General features: G+C 31.2%; 2 protein-coding genes across 3 annotated transcripts in view; one reads left to right on the top strand and one right to left on the bottom strand.

Annotated features, from left to right (window-relative positions):
- The first annotated feature begins 3022 nt into the window (after positions 1-3022).
- On the top strand, positions 3023-5165 carry LOC143068810 (uncharacterized). The gene has a single exon (XM_076243115.1). The coding sequence runs from the start codon at positions 3120-3122 to the stop codon at positions 4803-4805; it is 1686 nt and encodes a 561-aa protein (XP_076099230.1). The 5' UTR covers positions 3023-3119; the 3' UTR covers positions 4806-5165.
- A 4201-nt stretch (positions 5166-9366) lies between these two features.
- Positions 9367-23538, bottom strand: part of LOC143068807 (uncharacterized) — a 36503-nt gene continuing 22331 nt past the window's right edge. Inside the window, exons 12-16 of one of the 2 annotated variants that reach the window (XM_076243112.1) lie at positions 23216-23352; positions 22002-22459; positions 21577-21675; positions 18037-18080; positions 9367-11773 (exon numbers count right to left, since the gene is read on the bottom strand). In XM_076243112.1, coding sequence (XP_076099227.1) covers positions 11577-11773; positions 18037-18080; positions 21577-21675; positions 22002-22459; positions 23216-23352 — 935 coding nt within the window. In that variant the 3' untranslated portion in view covers positions 9367-11576. The remainder of the gene's footprint in view (positions 11774-18036; positions 18081-21576; positions 21676-22001; positions 22460-23215; positions 23353-23538) is intronic. The other variant, XM_076243113.1, reaches the window with a different exon arrangement.

Below are 23538 nucleotides of genomic sequence, written 5' to 3' on the forward strand. Positions count from 1 at the left end.
TGAGAAGGCAGGGTGTGCATTATAAACATGTCTTTTAGTACACTTAGCCCTTAACAAATATACAACAGAAAATAAAAGGTAATAAGCTAAGTTGACTGTCCCTTTGGTATCTTTCGTCCCTCTTTTTTTCAGCACATCTAGCATAGCCCATACAGCAGATAGCACCAAATCGAGTCTTCGTTCTTTTGATTTTCATGGAACCAAAAATATGTGCAAGCAAGCAAATACTTGATTCTACAAGCAACATTTGAATGAATTGCAAATGACAAAAAAGAATATTTGTTTAACTTATAGTATCAAAATCCGTTTTTCAGAATTATACTCAATTTTTTTTTATCAATATGTTTTCTTCCTTAAAGGGGCACTAGCTGTCAAATTCATTGTAACCGATTTGACTCAAATTCTCATATTTGGTTTATAACAATGTAAAACATTTATCCAAACTATCAAAAGTCTAAAATAAACAGTTTACAGAGCATGGGGTAGATAATATAAAGGTTCGTTTCGTGTGTATTTTAGTCCAGACGCCATCTAATTAACTATCGATTTGACCTCAGATGACCATATAAGCGATGTAAACAAAAATAAAGATACGAATAGATTAAACCAACACGTGCAATTGCATTTCTATAGGTCTGTTTGATTTTATTTTAAAGATTAAAAATAGATGTTTCTCATTTTTTAAACCATATAAGAATGATTTTATGTGCATCGAATTAGTAATCAAATGATTTACCGTAGTTTCACTTTCATTGTTGACATTCTTTTTCTTTAGATAACCAGTACACGTACAATGCATGCGTTGTCAATCTCTAGCTAGGGGTTAACTTGAAGTTCACATGAATATCGGTTAGAACATGTAGAATGATGATGACGTTTTCACTTGCAAGTGAATCAGTCAAAAATTATGTTTAATCGCTTATTTCAACAAAATTAAAGGAAATTGATTGCTAAAAGCAAATTATTATTTCATTATTCCAATTTGATTAATGATTGATCTAAAAAAAAATCATACTTTATTTTTTTATATATATCGTAGCTAGTGCCCCTTTAAATAAAAAAAAAAAGTGTGGCACAGGATAAAAAAATGTATGTCATTAAAAGCAGGATAGTTTTTTGAACCATTACAGCGCGTCAGGCGTGAATACAAAATTTAATATTGGCATCTATGATGAGTTTATTTGCTGATGGCCATACTAAAAAAATGTTATTAAAACAGTATTTATTGTGTTATGATAAAATTTCTGTGACTACATCTACACAATGGTATAAACAATGTCAAGACTTACACACACACTTATATAGAGAACATAATGCTAAACACTGTTTTGTGACTTGAGTACAAATACTAATCTGTTTTAAAAAACACATAAAAAGCAATTAACAGTGTATGCAGTTCTTTTAAAACAGTAACATTGAAACAATTACATAATTGGCAAAACTGAAAAAATCTGTCCTTCCTGAATAAAAATTGAAGAACATATAATAGAACTGATATTACACCCCTTTTTCGATCCCAGCTTACTGTAAATTTTTCAAAGGCCATTCCACAGATGATCAATAAACATTAGTCTATCAAATTGAAATAATATACTGTAATGATATATTGAATGCTTGAGTTTGGTCCTTAACAGCAATATTTTTGCTTTATGACTTCCAAAACTCTTGCAATTAGACTAGAGACCCTACAGAGCCTGTGTCAATCATCTGCATCTATGTACATCTTCAAAAATTGCAACTCTCCATCAATTGCATCATTATCAGGATTATCGACCATAATATAGTTCTTGGCCACCTTTTTTTTTTTAGGTAATTTAGTATTGGAGATCATTTTTGTTGTTTACTGGTTTTTTTTTTAATTTACTATAGTCATGCCCAAAGAATACTCACAGAGACATGTATCATGACTCTCTAGCCTGCTTTACTGATCACGAAGAAAGTATATAATATTTAAAATACTGACTCCAAGGAAAATTCAAAACGGAAAGTCCTTTATCAAATGACAAATAATTCAAATGCTCAAACAAATCAAACCAATAGTAATCAACTGTCATATTGTTTTTATATGGACAATTTTTTTTTTAAATGAAAATGCTAACTCGAGTATCGTAAACAGTTAACATTGTCATTTTGGCGTTTTGTCATTCTTGTAGATCATTTATGCATGAATAATTTTGTATGTTTACAGTTTTATTTTTCATGATAATTAGCACTGAGAAAAGTGTAAAGACAAGCTTTGAATTCATTCAACATACTAGTAAGAATGACTCATTAATCTCATCATTACTAAGTTGCTGATCAAACATGAAGCCTGTCTGTTCAATAGTCCTTGAGAAAAGTTGCAATCAGGAAGATGGTGTCTAATCAATTCTACAAAATGCTCTCTCATTAAATCGTCACTGCTCACCAATTATGATGTTGTGAAGTACTATTGAAAAGTGTGTGGAAAATATTTTTAGGAAGAACAGACAGCCAGACAAAATGAATACAATATATTCCTACTTTTAGAGTGGGAATATAAATTAGGACTAGGGGAGCTAACTTAAATTATTATCAAGTATATTAAATATCAGTCAAGCGATCAGATATAAATTGAACTGAAAAGTGACATACACTCTGGATTTTAAATTTGACAAGAGAAAACTGATATGCTGTCACCGAATACTCCAAAGAATATATACACAACATAAAAAAAAAACTATGAGCATTCTGGTTCATTCGTTATGTACTCTTTTGAAGTGTAGATCACACTAAAGATGAGTTTTGAAATATATTCTTTTTATGATACTTTTTCTGTTGATTGTTTTGTTTTTGGTGAAAATATTACAATAACTATTCTCTATAAAAAAAAGACACCGTACAGCCCTAAAATGTAAAGATCAATTAAGATAAATAACAACAAGTGCTCTGAAATAAATCACTCATGTATCCTCAATGTAAAAGGTAAATTTTAGATATATGTTGAATCCGATGTATAATTATTGATATCAGATAAGAGTTGTTGTACACTTGATGAAGGTTTCTGATTTTTATAAATTATCTACACACAAAACACACAAACCCTGTCGGCCGGTAGACACAAACCAGGAAATAAAATACCTGTGTTACACCTTGCAAGAATGGCGTTCTCACAATCCATCAGAAAAGGACAAGTACCTGTTAGTTGTAACTTATGTGAAACAGATAGACCTATCAAGTGGAAATGCATAGACTGCAATATTCTCATGTGTAATCACTGTAAAGAACAAGTACATTCTAAATTCAAAAACTCACAAGAGCATAAAACATTAGACATCAAGGATATAGGAGTACACAAAGAGGAAATTGATTTCACCAATATTAAGTGTAATCAACATTCATCGCAATGTTGCTGCCTTTTTTGTAAGACATGCAACTGTCTTGTGTGTCCAACGTGTTTTGCTAAACATCATAAGCAACATGACTTAATTGAGATTAGCGAAGGGTACAATATGAAAATACAGAGGCGCAAAGAAGAACAAGGTAAAATTCAAAGGATTAATGCTAAATCAGCTTTCCAAATAGGCCAGCTTCAAAACCTCGTAAACGAGGAAAATCTAAAGCATTCAAATGTCAAAACAGATATAACTGATCATCAAAAAGTTATAAAAGGACAAGTGGACAAATATTTCAATGAACTCAGTAACAAACTGGATCAGAGTCATGAAAATGCTCTTTCGTCGCTGAAGTCTGATCTGAATGCTGTCTCCTTGTTCAATACACAGACAAAAGACAAAACAACTGAAGTCCAGGAATTCATTCAAATCACCGATGCTTCCAAATTCTTTAGAGAGGTTAATGAGATGGAGCAATCCCTTGACATACCAATGCAACAAATTCAACCAAATTACATTTCTTCACCAAAATTCGTCCCAGGAAACACAACACAAGCTTATATTGGATGTTTAGAAGATGATGAAAATTGGTCTTTGGAACCAAATATATCTCTAGTTGTCAGCAAAGAATACCAGTCTGAAATCCCAGCAATAGTCTTTCTCAGACCATGTGCTGATAATTCGTATTGGATTTGTAATACTAAACAAAATATGTTACAGAAAGTAAAACCTGATGGAGCCAAACTTAACAAAATATTCCAAAATGAGATAAAGGTCTATGGTTTAGCAGTACTTTCTTCAAATGATGTCCTTTTAGTGACAGACGCACCAAGACCAAAACAACTCACTTATACCACTGGTAAACTGACAGATACTGTATATGATATTGCCCCTTTTCTTTTGATTACCATCTACATTACCAGTGATAATAAAGTAGTTGTAGGAGGTGTCATTAGCAAACTAGAAAGAGGAGCTGTGTTTGTAATGAATGAGCAGGGAGAACATGAGTCTGTGTATGAAAATGATCAATATAATCAACCTATACTTAATTACCCAAAGAGAATAACCAGTACTAGAAATGGAAATTTGTTTGTGGTGGATTGTTCTCAAACATGTAGTAGTGGGAGAGTAGTAGTCTTAGAAAAAGGAGGTGATATAACAAATGTTTTTACTGGCCATCTAGATATCAATAAGGATCGTCCATTCAAACCAAGGGACATAGTTACAACTGCTATGGACAATGTGGTTGTAAAAAGTCTAAATGATCCATGTTTATACATTCTAAACAACCAAGGTTACCCAGTTACATACTACAACACTTGTAACATTGGCATAATTTATGCATACTCTCTTGCCTTCAATACATCAGGACAACTATGTATAGGATGTTCTATTGCCGAAGGAAGTACTAACAAAGCCAAGATGTATGAAGTCAACATTTCTGGATTTTGATATATTTTCAAAGAAATGTTCCATCAATACATTGGAACATTCAGAACCAGAACATGTTATTTCCATTCTCAATTTTATAACTGATGAACCATAAACTATATAAAGAAAAAAACTAAAAAAAAAAAGGACAAATGAGATTTTCACTTTTATTTTGAGCAACAAACAGTCAAATATTCAGTCGTTAAATTGGTTTTTGTTTTCGTTGCATTAATTGCTATATTTAAAAAAAATATAAACAAGTATAAAAACTGCTGCTTTACCCATACCTGTACATGTATTTCAATGTTTACTTGTGATAGTGGCAATGTGACCAAAGCCAAATGAAGACGTTTATAGAAGACATGCAAAACATCATTACTGTTAATTTTAAAAACAATAGGCTTTGTTATTCATTATTTTTTTTTGAAGAATAGAATGCTGTTTAAGATGTATCCAGTGGCAAATTAAATGCATATTCTGGATGGAAACATGATAATGGGATATGATCAATAACCCTGCTTTGTTTTAGACTGATACACTCAGCCGGAATTTTAACATGCTAGTTCACACGGTAATTATTGACAGGAAGGCCTGTCACCTTACACCTACACATCTTTCTGACTCCAGCCAACCGAGTTTGAATATTGTTTACACAAACTAATTTTACAAATGCATCATCATACCAAGTTTGGTCAACCGTAAGTTGTAGGGTATTAAGTTTTCTGCAAAACTCAAATCAAACAAGGTTTTATCATTGGGGACAAAGTTAAGGTCAGAGTGACTGGCTTTGGCATATGACAAACTGCCAATACGTAATGCAAATGTATATCAAATTTGTTTTAACAGTACCAATTTGATAAGCCAGAGATGAACTTGACATTTATTTATTAACATACGGAGTAAAATGTCAAAGTCAAGATCAGAGTGACCTAACTTTATTATATGACATACCCAGCCAATTATGCATTTGCATCTGTTTGATCAACCTTAATTCAAATGTACAAAAGTTATGCATTGAACACCATGCAGGAGAGACAGACATGATGATTATTAAATTGGAAGGGGTGTATAAAAAGAGTTCATGCATTCAAAAATGAAAACGTGTTATAAATTTCATGCGTCCAACGAAGTTTTCTGGATTTACCTTCATGAGAAACGTTCACAGACGAATATTTGTAAGCCAATGATATACCGAAAAAAATATCTTGCCTGCTGCAATATTACATTTTCCTTAAGGCTAATGAACCATAAATCTGAGGTAAAACAATGAGTCTAATAAAACCTGCAAGTTGCACAGGTTCATGCACATGTAATTAATTCCCATGTGAATATTTTCAACATAGAAAGCATCATTTTTGAGCTACACACTCAATCAACATGATTAAAAGACCACTGAAAATGAGGTCAAGGCTGAATGCTAACACAACCAATCAACATATCGATTATTGAATAATGCATACTTACTTGGCTATAACAGCCTAATGAATTTCAACCTAAGCATTGGAGTGTTCAATTGAATTTAAGGGAAAAGCTAAACTTGACAACTGGAACTCAAAAGGTCAAGGTCATAAGACATATGTCAAGGCATAAAATCCTTGGAACTAATTCAATGCAAAATACATCAACCACCATGTATGGTTACTAAAGTAAATGAGTTATGATCTAAATCCTGAAATCTAAACCTCACACTAAATTGTAAAATTTGACGTCAAAGCAAGCATTAACTCCTCCTAACAAATCCATTTACCAAATATTGAGATATATTTATCTGTAGTTCCTGAGGAACAAACTTCAGTCTAAAAACCTACCCTGACCACAAACAAGAAAAGGGGGTCAGGTTCAAGTGACAATGTCTGTCTAAACAGGTCTTATCATAAACTTTTGTCAATTAAGGTGAATAAACTCATCATAGATACCAGGACTAATTTTTGCACATACGCCAGACGCGCGTTTCGTCTACAAAAGACTCATCAGTGACGCTCAAATCCAAAAAAGTTAAAAAGGCCAGTGAAGATAAAATAACTTGTAAATTATTTATGCTGCCAAAGATGCCAGCAATGCAAAATTGTTGTCTTGCCTACTGGCACTTTTATGGCAGGTGAGAGAAAAATGTTAAGGTCAAGTGTCAATAAACACAAGAATGTACATGCCGAATAAAGGTATATTCTTACAAATACTGAACTAAAGGAAAATTCAATACGGAAAGTCCCAATCAAATGGCAAAAACAAAAGCTCAAACACATCAAACGAATGGATAACAATGATCACAGTCTTGACTTGGTACAGGCATTTTCTTATGTAGAAAATAGTGGATTGAACCTGGTTTCATAGCTAGCTAAACATCTCACTTGTATGACAGTCGCACCAAATGTCTTACCTGCTTTACTAATAATGATTGATCTTATGTTGACATTCCTAGAAATCAATATTTCTACAAGTATAACATAAACTTAACATGTTCAATCATCAATGAAAGTGAGGTCAAGGTCAAGGTCAGATTTACTAAGCCAGACAGACATGTTTACAGAATTCATTTCCATACACCAAATAAGTTTGCTTATAGTATACACACAAATACCAAATCATGAAACTGTATTGACATATTGACATCAACTTCATTAAAAACTACCGTGACCAAAAACTTTAACCTGGAGCGGGACAGATGGATGAAAAGACAGACTAATAGACGCATAGACCTGAAAACATAATGCCCATAAATGGGGCAAAAAAATATTGTGACAGGCCTTGAAACAAAGATATTCAAAAAAATACTTCTCTCTGAACAAGAAATGATTCAAAATATGCGACATCAAAAGTGAGATAAAGTTGATTCCAAGATTTATACTTTTTTCCAAAAATATGGGGAAAAGGGTGTGTGTATTATAGACAAATAAGAATTATACATGGCTATTGTTCTGTACACTAGGCACTAAACAAATATACAGAAAATAAAAGCTAAGCTCAACACATCTAGCACAAGCCATACTGATTGACTCTTATTCCTTTATATTTTCATGGAATCAAAAACATTGCAAGCAAGCAAACACTTAATTCTGCAAGCAAATTTAAATGACCAGCTAATGATAAAAATTAATATTTGTTTTTAACTTATTTTATCAAAATGCAATATTCAGATTTAAACATAATTTTTCTTTCAAGATGTTTTCTTTCTTAAATTAGAAATTGTGGTACAGGATAAAGACACGTTTGTCATTAGAAGCAGGATAGTTTTGAATCCTGATCTGAACAAAATGGGGGAAAATTAAAAGAACTAATAATATATTTGAATTCAAGAACCTTAACTCCAGAAGTGTAAAAGTCAAAATCGTCATTATTGAACTTGACCTCCATTTTATTGTCGTTAACAACGTATTAAAATTTTTAAAAGCTTTGGTTGAACAGTTCACAAGTTTATGCACGAACAGGACTGGAAACGCCATTTTTCAATCTTTCAAGAACCATAACTCCAGAACCATAAAAGTCAAAATCGTCATTATTGAACTTGACCTCCATTTTATTGTCGGTAACAACATATTAAAATTTTTAAAAGCTTTGGTTGAACGGTTCATGAGTAAATGCAGGGAAAACATTTGGAGGCCGCCCGACTGCCCACCCGCCAGCCATACATCTCCAAATCAATAACCCACATTTTTGTCACAAAAATCTGGTTAAAAATCAAATTAGAAAGGACTAAACTAAACCGCAAACCTGCTTTAGCCTTGCAGAATATGTTTACTTTTGTTTTTTCTGTCAAAATAAGACAAATAAATTAACAAATTTTAAACTCGTCAAGGACGTTGCTTATATAAACCTATGATAAAAGTTTTATAAAAATCCGGCAAGAATTGTACACATGACAGCAGACAGACCGCATATTCCTACGTCCATGGCAACATGTGGCGTGGAGGACAATTATGGCAGGCAGTAGAGAAGGAGAATCACTAGATTACAGATTCCCTACTGTGGACAGCAATATGGCCTGTGCTAAGTCAAGTTTTTGTTAATATAAATATAGATTCTACCACTGCATTGAGTGTGATACACTATTTATCCACTCGAGACAGTTAAATTTTCAATAATTCAAATTTAACTGTCGAGAGTGGATAAATATCGTATTACACGAGATTTGGTGGTAGAACCTGTTCCTCTAATGATTTTCAAACAATATACAGGCAAACGTATTTCTTCTTTTTGAATGATCTGAAAAATGATGTGTTCTTTCTATGTGACGTCATCAGGCATGGTCGCCTTTTTTCATGCTGTCACAATAGGAAATTCAGAGGAAAGCAAGAAAATGTGACGTCATAATCGGATTTTAACCAATGAAGAACTCAGATCAAACGAACCACACGTTGATTAAATTTTTTTTATGCAATGGGTACAGGAAGGGATAAATTGACGAAGAATTAGAGAAAATGAGTTAGTCGATACTATTTTCATCATGGTTTCAATTTTACAAATCTGTAAAAATCTATTGTTTGTGATATTGTAAATACAAAGGGATTTATCATATAAAATGTGAATGGATGAACTAGCAAAAGTATTAAAGAGTATATTGCTAATGGCCATACAAAAAAAAATATACTATTAAAACAATATTTATTGTGTTATGATAAAATTCCCATGACTACATCTACACAATGGTATAAACAATGTCAAGACATACACACACATTTATGTATAGAAAATAATGCTAAACACTGTTTTGTGACTTGAGTACAAATATTAAGCTGTTAAAACTTATCATAAGCAATTTACATTGTTTGCAGTTCTCCTAAAATAGTAAAATTGAAACAATTTTATGGTTAGTGTGAAATTTCGAAATGTAATGGAACTTGCTTGAAAAACCATGCATACCATAAAATATTTTGCCAGATAAAAAAAAAAGCCCCCTCTTATCTACAATAATCCAGATTCCTGATAACCAATGTTTATAAATGTATCAAATACAATTAAAAGAATAAAAATCAAATGGAAGTGTGCCATTTCATAACTTCTAACAATTCTGACATAACAGCTGTGTAAAAATTTGCAAAAATGTTTTAGAATACTTCAATTTTTGCCAACCTGTCTGAGGAATTACATCATGAGAAATGGCAAAAGAATTTTATCAACCTACTTTAAATACTGACATACCTGCAGGATAAAAATAAAATAAAATATTCTCCCGTCATATAAGTATGAAGATTGTGATCATATCAATGCACACAAAACAGACAAAATAATCAACAACAATGCAAGGTAATTAATGGCACTAATCATAATAATATTACAGAGGTCCTGAACATGATCCAATTTGAATTTCAAACTTTCTTTATAGCAAACATCAGAAAATTTGACATACGTTGATATTGCAACCAGTTAAAACCATTAAATCTTGTAGCAAATCTTTTTAACAAATCATCATATTGATTATTGTTGACCAACTTTTTATATACATTGTGTAGTTACTGTACTGTAATAATGAACATAATACAATAACACGATGTCTACCCAATGGGAATGCCACAGCAAAACACGTTAGACTAGCTTTTTCATAAAATAATAATTATGTTGGGTCATATATTTCTGATCAGTTAATTGCAAAATTTGATTCAATACCTCAATTCCTATGATTTGAAAAAGTTTTTATCATAATGAGCATATATATTTTTCATAATAACACAACATCACAATAAACCAAAGTTTTAATCTGATATGGTCTCAAATATGGCATGGATTAACAGACACACAGACCTGAAAACATAATCCCCCCTATTGTCTTATTACATGCATTGAACAATGCATGTAGCTGTGAACAATGCAAAAAGTGCAGTCATATTGTATCCATAAGTACTTATTCAAAAACATAAATTTTCAGATACTGGATGGAAAATGTAGATGGGATTGGGGTATAAAGTGTGTATGAATTTATGAGATATGATCAAAGTTTATATCCAAGTTATTTATTTGTTGCTGTGTAAATATTTATTCACATTATGTCCTTAACCTTCATTTAAAGTTGCAAGGTCAATGCACATCTATTTTTTTTTAATTTCTATACGATTTCAAATGGACACTTCAAATGGAAGTTTATATGTAAGTACATGTATGTTAATATTATGAAATTAATAAAATTCATGTTTAGCTCTGGAAACATAAAAAAATTATTTTGATGGCAATGATTTTAACAAATCAAAGCTGCCATTATAACAGTATTTTTGTTTAATCATATACAATTTCAAAAAAGCTATATAAAACATACATACTGTGGATTCATAAGTATTATAGGTATGTTTATTTTTATAGATTTTGTTGGTATTGTTGTAGCCTGAATTCAAGTCTGTAACAACATGTTGGCTTGAATGCAGTACATGTTCAAAAACAAAATCAATTATCCACGAAATTTTTTTCCTATCAATGAAACTTTGTTCATGTTTTGTACCCACAAAAATAAACTAATCAACAGTATGGTGTAATGTTTTTTTCTCACAATATCTGACAAGCAATACTGGCTTGCTAGTAATATTTGCAACAAATATAACTAATAGCATACAATTTTACATGCACAAACTTTCAACAGTATACATTTGTCCTGCACCAATGAGAACATATGATAAGAAAGAAAAGAATGAATGTCTTATTTCTATTACTGCAAATGCAAAAGTTTAACTTACTATATATATAGAATGGCTTATAAGAAAAGGAAGCTTTGCTTTAAAATATAAAATGATTCAAAAATAAAATTTCTAAAATACATGTACTAAATACAACAAAATGTTGACACTGATGAAATGATACAAATTATTCTGATTACTTTTGATACATTTTTTTGTTTTTGACAAATTTTCTAGCATTTTTTTTCAAGTCTCTGATATCCTCTGAATCTTCGTAATCTGATTCAGAATCTGATTCTTCATTCTTCTGTGTGTTGTCATCAATAAAAGAATCATTGTAATCATAGGTATTAGGTTGGCCATCATCTTCTTCATCTTCATCAGCCGTTTTAGCTGAAATAGAAAAAACATAAAATTTTAATCATAGGGCTGCCTGTATGTTAATGTGCTAAATATCAGTCAACCTGGTTTAAAATCCTTGTCTGGGTTTGTCTTGAAATTAATCTTAATGGTTTTTGTTTGCCTTGTCTTGAATCCTTATACATGTATACATACAATAGTACACGGATGCCCACCTTGTAGTATCATTTTCTATGTTCAGGGGACTGTGAATTGGGGTTAAAAATCTAATTTGTCAATCAAATAAGAAAGATAATATCATAGGAAACATGTGTACTAAGTTTAAAATTGATTGGACTTCAACTTAATTAAAAACTTCCTGACCAAAAACTTTAACCTGAAACTCACACTATCATTTTCAAAATTCAGTAGACTATGAAATTGGGATCAAAAATCTAATTTGGCATTTAAACTAGAAAAATGATATCATAGGGAACATGTATACTAAGTTTCAAGTTGATTGGACTTCAACATCATCAAATACTACCTTGACCAAAAACTTTAGCTTGCAGGGGGACAGACGAACGAAAGGGTGAATGGCCGGACAAAAGACGCACAAACCAGAAAACATAATGCCCCTCTACTATCATAGGTGGGGTATAAAAATGATGAAAATATTATTGAGGTAAATGCTGTGTATTGGTATTATAAAGATATCTTTATTTTCAAATTTTGTACAAGTAAAAACCATTTTTAAGCAATAATTTATACATTTTATTACATGTCCAAGATATACATTGTATAACTTGTATTTTTGCATCATACAAGTTATAACATGTACAATATTTCTGTACAGTTTAACATGTACAAAATCACAACTTATGCAGGATATATACATTGCATTTCTAAAATATATATTGATTGAAAGTGTTACTCAGTAATAACATAAACCTTTTAAATGGAAACTTAAGTATTTTTCAAGGTAGAGGTCCCAGTTTACAGTGTTAGGTCTTGTGTGTGTGCAAACAAATGGTTATGTTTAATCATGTGCAAAGCAAACAAGAGGCTCTCAAGAGCCTGAATCGCTCACCTTAATTTTTTTGGTTAAATCTCTCATCAATGATTATTTTGGCTTTTCAATTTATTTAAATGTTCTTTGAATCGTCCTATTTTCTTCAAAAGCAAAAACAAAATCATTTTCTCCTATGTTCTATTTTAGCCATAGGAGCTATGTTTCTGACATACAAGGAAATGAAATATAAAATTTATACTAGATACTCTGAAACTCATTTAGCCTAAGTTTGGCTGAAATTGATACAGCAAATTCAAAGGAGAAGATTTTTTAAAGTAAGTCAACATGATGAACAAATTGTGAAAAAAGTCTTTAAAGGGCAATAACTCCTTAAGGGGTCAATTGACAATTTTGGTCAAATTGACTTATTTGTAGATCTTACTTTGCTTAACATTTTTGTATCTGTATCTATAATAATATTCAAGATAATAACCAAAAACTGCAAAATTTCTTTAAAATCATCAATTCAGGGGCATTATACCTGAAAAACCAGTTACCCAATTCGGCTGAAAATTTCAGGACAGGTAGACCTTGACCTAATAAATACTTTAACTTCTTGTCTTATTTGCTCTAAATGCTGGAGTTTTTGAGATATAAGCCAAAAACTGCATTTTACCCTGTGTTCTATTTTTAGCCATGACGGCCATGTTTTTTGACGAAATAAAAAATAAAGCACAAACTTTATTTTATACACCCTACTGATCATTCAGTTGAAGTTTGGTTGAATTTGGTTTAGTAGTTTTAGAGGAGAAGATTTTTTATTTAAAGTTACCAAATATGATGAACAAATTGTGAAAAATTGTCATTAAAGGACAATAACCCCTTAAGGGGTCAATTGACAATTTTGGTCATATTAACTTATTTGTAGATCTTACTTTGCTGATCATTTTTGCTGTTTACAGTTTGTCTTTATCTATAATAATATTCAAGATAATGACCAAAAACTGCAAAATTTCCTTAAAATTACCAATTAAGTGGCAGCAACCCAACAATGGTTTGTTTGATTCATCTGAAAATTTCAGGGCTGATAGATCTTGACCTAATGAACATTTTTACCCCATGTCAGATTTGCTCTAAATGCTTTCGTTTTTGAGATATAAGCCAAAAACTGCATTTGACCCCTATGTTCTATTTTAAGTAACGGCAGCCATGTTTTTTGACGGATCAAAAATCGAAGCACACACTTAGTGCAGGATAATCTAAGGAACAATCATGCTAAGTTTCATCCAAATCCATTCAGTAGTTTCAGAGGAGAAGATTTTTTAAAGTTAGCAAATGTGATGAACAAATTGTGAAAAATTGTCATTAAAGGACAATAACCCCTTAAGGGGTCAATTGACAATTTTGGTCATATTAACTTATTTGTAGATCTTACTTTGCTGATCATTTTTGCTGTTTACAGTTTATCTTTATCTATAATAATATTCAAGATAATGACCAAAAACTGCAAAATTTCCTTAAAATTACCAATTAAGTGGCAGCAACCCAACAATGGTTTGTTTGATTCATCTGAAAATTTCAGGGCTGATAGATCTTGACCTAATGAACATTTTTACCCCATGTCAGATTTGCTCTAAATGCTTTCGTTTTTGAGATATAAGCCAAAAACTGCATTTGACCCCTATGTTCTATTTTAAGTAACGGCAGCCATGTTTTTTGACGGATCAAAAATCGAAGCACACACTTAGTGCAGGATAATCTAAGGAACAATCATGCTAAGTTTCATCCAAATCCATTCAGTAGTTTCAGAGGAGAAGATTTTTTAAAGTTAGCAAATGTGATGAACAAATTGTGAAAAATTGTCATTAAAGGACAATAACCCCTTAAGGGGTCAATTGACAATTTTGGTCATATTAACTTATTTGTAGATCTTACTTTGCTGATCATTTTTGCTATTTACAGTTTATCTTTATCTATAATAATATTCAAGATAATGACCAAAAACTGCAAAATTTCCTTAAAATTACCAATTAAGTGGCAGCAACCCAACAATGGTTTGTTTGATTCATCTGAAAATTTCAGGGCTGATAGATTTTGACCTAATGAACATTTTTACCCCATATCAGATTTGCTCTAAATGCTTTCGTTTTTGAGATATAAGCCAAAAACTGCATTTGACCCCTATGTTCTATTTAAAGTAACGGCGGCCAGGTTTTTTGACGGATCAAAAATCGAAGCACACACTTTGTGCAGGATAATCTAAGGAACAATCATGCTAAGTTTCATTCAAATCCATTCAGTAGTTTCAGAGGAGAAGATGTTTGAAAAATTGTTAACGATGACAGACGACGACAACGACGGACGCCAAGTGATGAGAAAAGCTCACATGGCCTTTTAGGCCAGGTGAGCTAACTAGAGGCTCTAAAGAGCCTGTGTCGCTCACCTTGGTACATTTGTATATGTGAATATTCAACAAAGGACACAGATGGATTCGTGACAAAATTGTGTTTTGGTGATGGCGATATGTTTGTAGATCTAACTTTACTGAACATTCTTGCTGCGTACATATATCCCCATCTATAATGATTGGCCCAGTAGTTTCAGTTGAAAGTGTTAGTAAAAATTTACCAATATTATGAAAATTGTTAAAAATTGACTATCGATTCGTCTGAAATTTTCAGGGCAGATAGATCTTGACCTGATAAACAATTAAACCCATGCCAGTTTTGCTCTTAATGCTTTTGTTTTTGAGTTATAAGCCAAAAACTGCATTTTATCCCATGTTCTATTTTTAGCCATGGCAGCCATCTTGGTAGGTTGACCAGGTCAACGGACACAATTTTTAAACTAGATACCCCAATGATGATTGTGGCCAAGTTTGGTTTAATATGGCGCAGTAGTTTCAGAGGAGAAGATTTTTGTAAAAGATAACTAAGATTTACGAAAAATGGTTAAAAATTGACTATAAAGGGCAATAACTCCTAAAGGGGTCATTTGACCATTTCGGTCATGTTGACTTATTTGTAAATCTTATTTTGCTGAACATTATTGCTGTTTACAGTTTATCTCTATCTATAATATTTTTCAAGATAATAACCAAAAACAGCAAAATTTTCTTAAAATTACCAATTTAGGGGTAGCAACCCAACAACAGGTTGTTCGATTCATCTGAAATTTTCGGGGCAGATAGATCTTGACCTGATAAACAATTTTACCCTATGTCAGAATTGCTCTAAATGCTTTGGTTTTTGAGTTATAAGCCAAAAACTGCATTTTACCCCTATGTTCTATTTTTAGCCATGGCGGCCATCTTGGTTGGTTGACCGGGTCACCGGACACAATTTTTAAACTAGATACACCAATGATGATTGTGGCCAAGTTTGGTTTAATTTGGCCTAGTAGTTTCAGAGGAGAAGATTTTTGTAAAAGTTAACGCCGGACGCAGGACGACGACGGACGACGACGACGACAGACGCCGGACGCAAAGTGATGAGAAAAGCTCACTTGGCCCTTTGGGCCAGGTGAGCTAATAAAAAGTAGTATTAACTATGCACAAGTTTAGATTGATGACATTGTTTGTGACTTACATGACTAAGGCATGTTTAGTTACGAGAATTGCTGCAGCAGTAAATGTAAATTAATAAAACAGATCTTGTGACTGACCTTCAAAACAAAGATGAACAAGAGGCTGTCACAACGACAGCAAACCGGATTTATTAACATTTATTTGTGTCCTGGCAATATCACAAGAACCATTACTGATGAATGGTGAAAGTGAAAATCATCAATATCAAATTTGACCTCCATTTTGTCTTCAGTATCAACATATTAAAATTTGAAAAGCTTAGATTGAAAGGTTCATGAGTAAATGCAACAACGTGAATGGAAACGCCATTTTACAATCTTTCAAGAACCATAACTCCTGAACGGTAAAAGTCAAAATCGTCATTATTGAACTTGACCTCTATTTTGTCATCAGTAACATCATATTAAAATTTCAAAAGCTTTGGTTGAATGGTTCATGAGAAAATGCACGGACACGACGGGAAACACCATTTTTTAATCTTTCAAGAACCATAACTCCTGAACGGTAAAAGTCAAAATCATCATTATTGAACTTGACCTCCATTTTGTCATCAGTAACAGCATATTAAAATTTCGGAAGCTTTGGTAGAACAGTTCATGCATAAATGCACGGACACGACTGGAAACTCCATTTTTCAATCTTTCAAGAACCACAACTCCTGAACAGTAAAAGTCAAAATCGTCATTATTAAACTTGACCTCCATTCTGTCATCAGTAACAACATATTAAAATTTGGGAAGCTTTGGTAGAACAGTTCATGCGTAAATGCACAAACACGACTGGAAACTCCATTTTTCAATCTTTCAAGAACCATAACTCCTGAACGGTAAAAGTCAAAATCGCCATTATTGAACTTGACCTTCGTATAGTTGTCAGTAATAACATTTTAAATTTTAAAAGCTTTGGTTGAACGGTTCATGAGTTAATGCACGGACAACATTTGATTGCCGCCCGCCGTACATCCCCAAATCAATAACCAACATTTTTGTCACAAAAATCCGGTTAAAAATTCATCCCTAGATATTTTTTAAATATAAGTCCTATCTGGACAAGATTTTTTTATTTACAATGCAAATGTTTACAAATATGGCAAACACTATGGCAAACTCATGAACACATATATACTTTCTGAAGTACAGTTGAAAATTAATTCTGTAGTTTGCCTTATGAGACATTAAATTGAGTTTAAGTTGATGATAATCATCATCAAATAGGTAATTTATTCTTTTTCCAATAAGATATGTGGGGAAAGGGTGTGTATCATAGATGTATAAGTATTTATATACATTGCTTTTTTGTCAGTACACTCAACAGTTAACAAATATACAACAGCAAAGAAGATGTGATTAGCTAATCTCAGCACATCTAGCACAAGCCATACTACAAATGGCACCAAAATGACTTTTAGTTCTTCAGATTTTCATGGAATAAAATAATGTGCTAGAAAGCAAATGCTTTTTCTGCATACAATTTTTGATGGACCAGCTCCTACTGAAAATGATTTTTTTAAATTTTTTATCTCGTTTATCAAAATACAACTAAAAAATTTTACTTTAATTTACTATTCAATCTGATGTTGTTCTAGAATATTCTAAAATGTTGATAATAACATAATGTTCATTAGAAGCAGGATAGCATTTGAACCTGATCTGAAAAAAGATATGACAAAATTTGAAGAACTAAAAGTCAAACTGGTTTGGACTAAACTAAACCACAAACCTGCTTTAGCCTTGCCGAAGATGTTTTGTTTACTTTTGTCTTTTCTGTCACATAAAAATCAATAAATTTACATTAAATGTTATTTTTAAAACAATTTTGAAATAGCCTGCTGTAGAAAAACACAATGTAAACAAAACAATTATAAAAAGAAAAGCAAATAATAAAGTTTCGAACATGACATGCATTAAAAATAACCAACTGGTTATATTACAACCTGTTTAAAGCAAGAGAAATGTAACTGCAACATATTATAGGCATAAAACATTTACAACCAAAACCATTCACAAATTACTGAGGATTATTGTTATTATTGGATACCACTTTTCGTGAATATTGTTGGAACAGTTGAACCACTAATTTAAATGTTTAACGAATGACACATTTTTTTATAAGGTTGTATGCAAACTTTAGCAAAACAGGAAATTTTAAAAACTGAAATGGAAGTTTTCCTCAATACACAAAATTGGCACCCATGAAACTAAAAGAATCCACACTAACCAATTATTGTGCTACTGATCAGTTCAATTTAAATATTAACCATTCAATTTTTTAAAGTTTTTTAAGATACAATGTAATTAAGGTTAAATAGCTCTTTCAGAAAGTTATTTTATCACAGTTTCACCTGAGCTTTTTCTGAAACGCATACAAACAAAAAAGTGTGCATTCTTACTGTACCCCTTACCTGGCTATCTACCCTTATTTTTATCCCCTACTCTAAACTTGTTTTGATAAAGAACTGTTAAAGTCACAATAATGCTCCTATTGACTTAAAGTAAAAAAAATTATTCAAAATTAAATAGAAGTAAAAATAATTCACTACCTACCTACTTTTTTTTTCAGCTTGTGACAATAAACTCACATTGTTTTCTGTTTGACCTTACAGTGAGTTGCTTATAGGTGTTATGGTAAAATTTTACCTATAGCTCAACCTGTTTTTAAAATTGTCAACACAATAGGGACATTTAAATTGACCAGTTGGTATTGTTAGATTTAAAATCTACCTTGATTCTACCTGTCCAGATTTTTATTCACCTAACCCAAAGTTTCAGCATGCTTTTTTCCGGAAGATTTTCTTACCTAGGATTATTCTATTAAAAATTGATAGGGAAGAAAATAGTTTTGGTTTTCATTGTTTTAAATCCCTGATATATATGATTTATCTATTTTTTACCTAAAATTCTAAATCAGTAAAAGATTAAAATAAATATATATTAATTTGTTTGAAAATTTAAACTGTTTTTACACCAAAATGCTTCTTTAAAATTCTAACCCTTATACATAGTATTGTCTAGCTGCCAGTGAAACAAGAAATAGCTGCTCAGGTGTTTACAGTTTAAATTTTCAGAGGGATATGTTGTTCTTTTCTTCACATGACCCTTCAAGATTCTCATTTTGGATTATTATTTGCAATATTTTAAATCTTTTGGTGTCATTGTGTGTACAATATTGGATTTATTTTATTTGAATTCACTACTCAGACTTTTTATAGCAATTTTGCTTCTTAAAATGTGATGTGTTTCTTTCAAGATTTTATTGTCATGAAGGACATCAAGGAAGGAAATAATTCATTCAAACCGTTTTGTGGGGCTTACATATGATGTTGTACATATAAAATTCAAAATAATTTTGGAGTATACCTTGATGTGTTTTTTATTTGAAATCTATTATAATATTAGTGGGAGTTTTGTGCATAAAATGCTGTGTTCACTAAAGGAAATTCAATTTTCATACGATGGGATTTAGTTATGTTAAAGATTTAAAAATTTCAAAACTGGAATTCAAGTAGGAGATATAGTGTGTGTTCATCCAACATGTTTCTGTGTCTTTAAATGTGATTTTTGAAATATTCATTATTAATTTTGGGATCTATTACAAATTTAAGATGATTCCCTATTTAAATGGGATCTTGGAAATGAAATAAAATGTTGAAGTAATGCAGTGGATATAGTCTAATCTAGTGATAAAGTGAAAAATAAAAGTAAAATATTCTAAAATATTCCTAACGTGAGGAAATGTTTTTTAAAAGTGAATGTGAAATTGGAAATAGTCATTATAAAATTCTGAATCAAATATTGTTTGATTTGGAAATTATTATAGGAAATGAAATAAAATGTTGAAGTAATGCAGTGGATATAGTCTAATCTAGTGATAAAGTGAAAAATGAAAGTAAAATATTCTAAAATATTCCTAACATGAGGAAATGTTTTAAGTGAATGTGAAATAGTTAATAGTCATTATAAAATTCTGAATCAAATATTGTTTGATTTGGAAATTTATTATAGGAAATGAAATAAAATGTTTACTGTGGATATATTAAAATCAGGTGATATACAGTAAAAATATAAATAAAATTTTACAAAATATAAGTGAGGATAACTATTTGGAATATAGTAATGGAAATGATTCTGAATTATGTATAGATTCTGCACCTGTTAAATTAGGATGTATATCATTGGAAGTTAATCAGAATTCATACTATGGATTTAGAAAAAAATCTAGTGAAGTAGTGAAAAATGAATAAAATTGGGAATTATTTAAAATCTTTGGAATTCTGGATGAGATGTCAAATATTAGTGTAAAATAATAAATGAAATTGTTTATTCAAATATGATTTTGAGGTTTCATTAAAGTGAGTGAAATATTACGACTGGATTATTTGGGGTATTAAACACTGCTAGTAGTGGCTATGCAAACATTTAGATGAAATGTAGTGCATTTTAGGTCATGCAATTTTGAATTAACTGCAAGAAAATAAAATATATGATAAAGTCATTCTTGTTTGGCTTGATCACTCATAAGATTTTGAATGACAGTAAAATAAAAATCTCTCAATAGAATAATCCTAGGTCAAAAAAAGTTCAGGAAAAAAGCATGCTGAAACTTTTGGTTAGGTGAATAAATTTTTTTACAGGTAGCATCAAGGTAGATTTAAATCTAACAATACCAACTGGTCAATTTAAATGTCCCTATTGTGTTGACAATTTTAAAAACAGGTTGAGCTATAGGTAAAATTTTACCATAACACCTATAAGCAACTCACTGTAACAGACTTGCTTAATTAAGGAATGACTGTAATATTTTTTCTGTCTATGAAGAAATAACATGAAAAATTTGGTGCACACTGAATAAAGCGCATAGCGGGTTATTTAACAGTGTGCACCACATTTTTTATGTTATTTCGAATAGACAGAAAAAATATTACAGTCATTTCTTATAATTTAATTCTAAATTCCATTTTAAACCGTAGAAAACCATGAAAAAACGTTAATGACGTCACGGTCACATGACTAAATTATGTCTATGGGCTCATAACAAAATAACGTCAGCCAATCAGAAGACGCGTTACATCCAAAATTAAATTAATAAAGTATAACATTTAATTCTGTCAGTTTTTATGGACTTCCTCCCCTCTTTTTGAATTTACCTTGAAGTTTTGTATTTGTTTTTATACTTTTTTGTGCTTATATCCAAAAAAAAATTTCTACTTTATTGAGCATATAACTCAAACAGTGCTCTTCTAATGTGAGTATATTATCTTACCTATTTAATGATCCTTCGTCCACACTATCATCACTGTTTATATTATCATAACTTTCATCACCAGGATGACTATAGTCTTTAAAATGGGCATCATTTTTCCTGCAATAGAAATTCATTTTGTAATTAAAACTGTACTGCTTTTAATAAAAATTTAAAAACTTTTCTGACTATTTCACAAGCAAACTGCTACCTTCATTTTACCTACAAATTAGGAATATCAAAACAATACATTGCTCATTTGTATTGCTAAATCAAAGTTTTGAATTTTGAGTCCGATGACCTTTAAAGTAGATCCTTTTTTGAAATTTTTATTAGATATTTTTAAATACCTATTAGAATATGTCAGTTATCCAAAAAGGACCAATTCTCAATAATAAATTCATCATTCATTCTCAAAATTTACAATACTCACAGGTAATACTAACCTATAACATTTTTTACCAAACATGCATCGCTTTCTATGTTTTCTAATTTTCTTGGGCTTTTTAGGTTTATCTTCGTCAATTGCTTTCTTCTTTCCTTTAGTATCTTTTTTTTGTTTTTCTTCTTCAGACACTTCCTCTTCTTCAGATTCTGATCCCTCTTCTGATGAAGACTCCTTTTTAGAAGGACCTCTACCTCGACCTTTAGGAGGGGGACTTGGCTTTTTCTTAGCTAAATAGTCTCTTTTACTTTGTTTTGGTGAAAAATCTTCAGAAGATTCCTCATCACTTTCATCGTAATCTTTGAATTTTTTTGCTGCTTTGACACTTGCCCTTCTCTGACTAGGTCGGGGGACATACTCTTCATCGTCTTCTTCATCAGAATAATCAGAACCGTATCTTCGTTTTTTCTTTTTAGCACCTCTACATGGGGTCCTTCTTGAGGGTTTCTCTACTTTCATCTGAAATTATACATAAAATCCAATATATTTCAAAGAAGACAGCTTTGGAAATTTGTAAAGCCCATCTTTCCATTACATTTTATTCTGGACGCTGTGAGGAACCTTAATCAAGAAATAAGTCCTTTAACACTATTCATTTAACTTTTATTTTATATACTAATGGCATCTTGTATAATAATGATCTATTGTGATGATCCACACAATGTAATTTTTGAAATACATAACTTCATCGTATCCAGATCATTTTAAATGGGCGAACTTCTTAAAGGTATTGTTAAGATTTATATTTTTTATTCTTTTAATGTTTAATTTATTTAAAAACTTAAAATTTGGGTCTAACGATAGGAAAGGTAATATTTAGTAAAGGTGGATTTTTTGATTGGTAAACTTTGGATGCAATTTAAAAGGCTTTTGTTATGGTGTGTATTTTGCTCAAAATATTGTGTCAAAAAATGAATTTCGAAGAAATTCCTTACTAATAAATCATTATTAATCTTTTCTCTACAGATAAGTCATGATGGGTATTTCAAGACACAAACTAAATAAGCTGATATCATTTGGTAAAAGGACCATAATAGCATCGTTTAACTATATTTTGTTCAAGTATCTTCAGAGAAATCAAAATTATTTTCATATATGTAAAAAAAATATTAAGTTATATCTAAAGACAAATATTGGAAGTTCCAGTCTTGGTATAGACACAGACATGCAAATTCCTTCTACCCATCTCTTAAAATTAGACATGTTCCCCCTTACCCTGCTTTTCTTATTTGACGTTTCCCAGTCACTTCCTGAGTCTTCCTCTTCTATAGCAACAAAATCACTGTCATGATTCTTCTCAACGTCGGGTGATTCTTCTTCAGAACTTAAATCTGGTATTACTATATCATCAACTGAAAAATAAAAAATCAGGATAATAAATTCGGTGTTGCAAATTATTAAAAACAAGAATGTGTCCATAGTACACGGATGCCCCAATCATTTTCTTGGATGAAAGCTCTAATTGTAAACTAAGTTTCGATTTGATAGGACTTCAACTTCATCAAATACTACCTTGACTAAAACTTTAACCTGAAGCT

The sequence above is a fragment of the Mytilus galloprovincialis genome, chromosome 3 (assembly GCF_965363235.1).
Source record: "Mytilus galloprovincialis chromosome 3, xbMytGall1.hap1.1, whole genome shotgun sequence".
Classification (NCBI taxonomy): Eukaryota; Metazoa; Mollusca; class Bivalvia; order Mytilida; family Mytilidae; genus Mytilus; species Mytilus galloprovincialis.

What these genes read in the sequence shown, in the direction of transcription:
- LOC143068810 (XM_076243115.1), top strand. Translation starts at nt 3,120, where the DNA reads ATGGCGTTCTCACAATCCATCAGAAAAGGACAAGTACCTGTTAGTTGT.